At 41.6% G+C, this 2,482-nt stretch overlaps 1 protein-coding gene across 2 annotated transcripts in view; it reads right to left on the bottom strand.

Annotated features, from left to right (window-relative positions):
• Positions 1-2,482, bottom strand: part of commd7 (COMM domain containing 7) — a 36,978-nt gene that overhangs the window by 13,347 nt on the left and 21,149 nt on the right. For both annotated transcript variants that reach the window (XM_014003930.1, XM_014003931.1), the window contains exons 7-8: positions 432-481; positions 297-345 (exon numbers count right to left, since the gene is read on the bottom strand). In XM_014003930.1, the coding sequence (XP_013859384.1) occupies positions 297-345; positions 432-481 (99 nt within the window). The remainder of the gene's footprint in view (positions 1-296; positions 346-431; positions 482-2,482) is intronic.

Here is a 2,482-nt window from a genome sequence, read left to right as displayed (position 1 = left end):
TTTAACTAGACTGAATATTCAAAAATCACTTCCGATCTCTGGGGGGATTTCAAGTTCGYCTTCGCCCATTTTTTTCCCTCAGATTTTGTTTTTGAAAATCGTCACTAACAGTTGTAGCCTAGTGTGATACAGACTAAAGCTGCATATTTTGCTCAAATAAAACCTGCTTTCATGCAGTAAAGCTAAATAAACGATACAGCTTCTGATGCAACCAGAGAAAACTTGTGYCATTTTTAACATTTTGTCAAAAAGCAGGAAGTTTGTAGACCAAAGTCTAAACATTTTCATTCACTCACCCATGTAGACATTTTCAGTGGAATTCCCCTTCTTCACCACCAGTTTCAACTGAAAGAAGGTGAAGTGTGTGCTCATCGAAGCTGAACATGTAATTGTGCGTTTGGCTTCAGAAAGTTGGTGTACAGAGTTCTTACCTGCAGAAAAATGTTACCCACTTTTTGAGTTTCACTGGTGCCAACGGTCACTGTGGGAATCAGAAAACATCAGATTACTTTATCTGTACAGACTCTACAGATCTATTTAAAATTAAAAGACAAAAATTTTACGTGGGGGTCGCTTTTAAGTTGTCTGACCCCCAATTTACAGTACATGTGTTCCGGCTCCGCTCTGCTCCGCTCCGACCTCCACAGCAAACACACACCCATTATAACCAATGAGAGTGTTTACACTGGCGGCACAGGGCGGGGGTGAGCGGACGGCGATCCGGCAAAATTAGACCCGATCCTATTTCTGCCAGACGCCGGAGCACAGGAAGAGGAACGAGCACAACATCCGTATTTACAAAATAAGACACTATTAGGCAGAATAATGTCGAAATTGCAGCTATATTAATAAATTTATGGATTTATTTCTACAAAAATGCTGTCAGAATGTATCTTTCTGTTTGGGAAGCAGATGGAAACATGTAGCATGAAGCATATGCGTACACACATGATACACGTGGATTTTATTGTGAAATCAAAAGTTTCAGAAAGATGACAGTGATACAGTTTCAACCATAGATATCAAAAGCTTTTACATCAATGTTTTCAGCTGTGTTTGGAGTTCGTCTTTCACAGAATTAATTATTTTTTGCTCTGACTTCCACATTTATCACTGAATTTATCGCACGATCTCCTTGCTGCACACTTTCCTGACACCCTCCATCCTCTGTGTGTCGGACCGGAGCTGAGCGCAGCGGAGGCTGTATAAATTGGGGCACAAATGAACAGCTGCGAACTGCGCACCGCAGCACAGTGGAGCGGAGACGCATGTAGTGTAAATCCGGGGTGAGACAACCTATATTTGTTTTGGACAACCAGATCCTACCTCCTAGTTGCCCGAAGGACAACCAAGTGAAATCATGGATTTAAGTGTGCCGGTGCAATGACAAATTTCCATTATTTGTAAAAATAATAGGAGGAAAAAAAACATTTTGTTGTTAAAGCTGTTCACCTAATGATGATACAGGATTTAAACTGACGGTTCTTCCAATTAATAAAGAGAATCACAGAGAACAGTGAACCCAATGAGAGCAACGTAGGGTGGTTCGTGCTGTATGATTGACAGCGGCTGTACGCAGCAGTGTTCCCAGATTTGATCCAGACTGCYGGTGAAAGCTCCTAGACTTTCCTTGAATATTTTCCAAGAAGGACTATGGTTTTCCATCTCCCTGGGCTGCCAATCTTATGACGGAGGGGTTTGAGTGTCCCAATGATCCTAGGAGCTATGTTGTCAGGGGCTTCATGCCCCCATTAGGGTCACCCAAGGCAAACAGGTCCTCAGTGAGGGTTCAGACAAAGTGCAGCCCAAAGACCCCTATAATGAGTGCTTTAAATGAGTGTAGTGACTGAGTGTTCCTTGGACACAGGTCATGTGGGATTCACCCTTGGAGCCCGGCCGCTGGCTGGGCACAGCCCCAAGAGGAGACGTGGGTTCCCCTTCCTATGGGCTCACCATCTGGTCCACCATCCAGCGTCTCAACACGGATCACTGTTAATGGTGGGGATGGTGTGCTGCTGAKCRCATTTGTTGTTTGATATTTATTTATTTTCAGKTATTACTTGACRACTGCATTATCTGTGTTCTTAAAGTCAGCAGGTATAGGTCATACCATTTTTTATGTTTTGCACATCTGTGGGGTAACATTTGACTAAAATGTTAATGTCTTTAGTGCTATATCACTTTTTATGTTTATGRCATTCAAATAAATGATGTGGCCTTTATTACCCTGTTATGTCTCAACTCCAATAATTTGTTTACAGTAATGGTGTTTTCCATTTGGCACTTAATGATCTAGCTAAAACTTTAGATGTTGTTAGTAAATAGTTTAAAGCAGTGGTTCCCAAACTTTTTGTCTTCTGACCCACAAAATATCCATGGCTTGTGACCAACTATTACTGGTCTGAGTACACAAACTTTGTTAATAACCCTAAAAACACAGGCTTTTTGACAATCTAAACAGTTTGTACACAAATATAAATAC

This window comes from Austrofundulus limnaeus, unplaced genomic scaffold (genome assembly GCF_001266775.1).
Source record: "Austrofundulus limnaeus strain Quisiro unplaced genomic scaffold, Austrofundulus_limnaeus-1.0 Scaffold21, whole genome shotgun sequence".
NCBI classification, from domain to species: Eukaryota; Metazoa; Chordata; class Actinopteri; order Cyprinodontiformes; family Rivulidae; genus Austrofundulus; species Austrofundulus limnaeus.
Note: the sequence above shows the minus strand (reverse complement) of the source record. Positions and strands in the feature narration are given on the sequence as shown.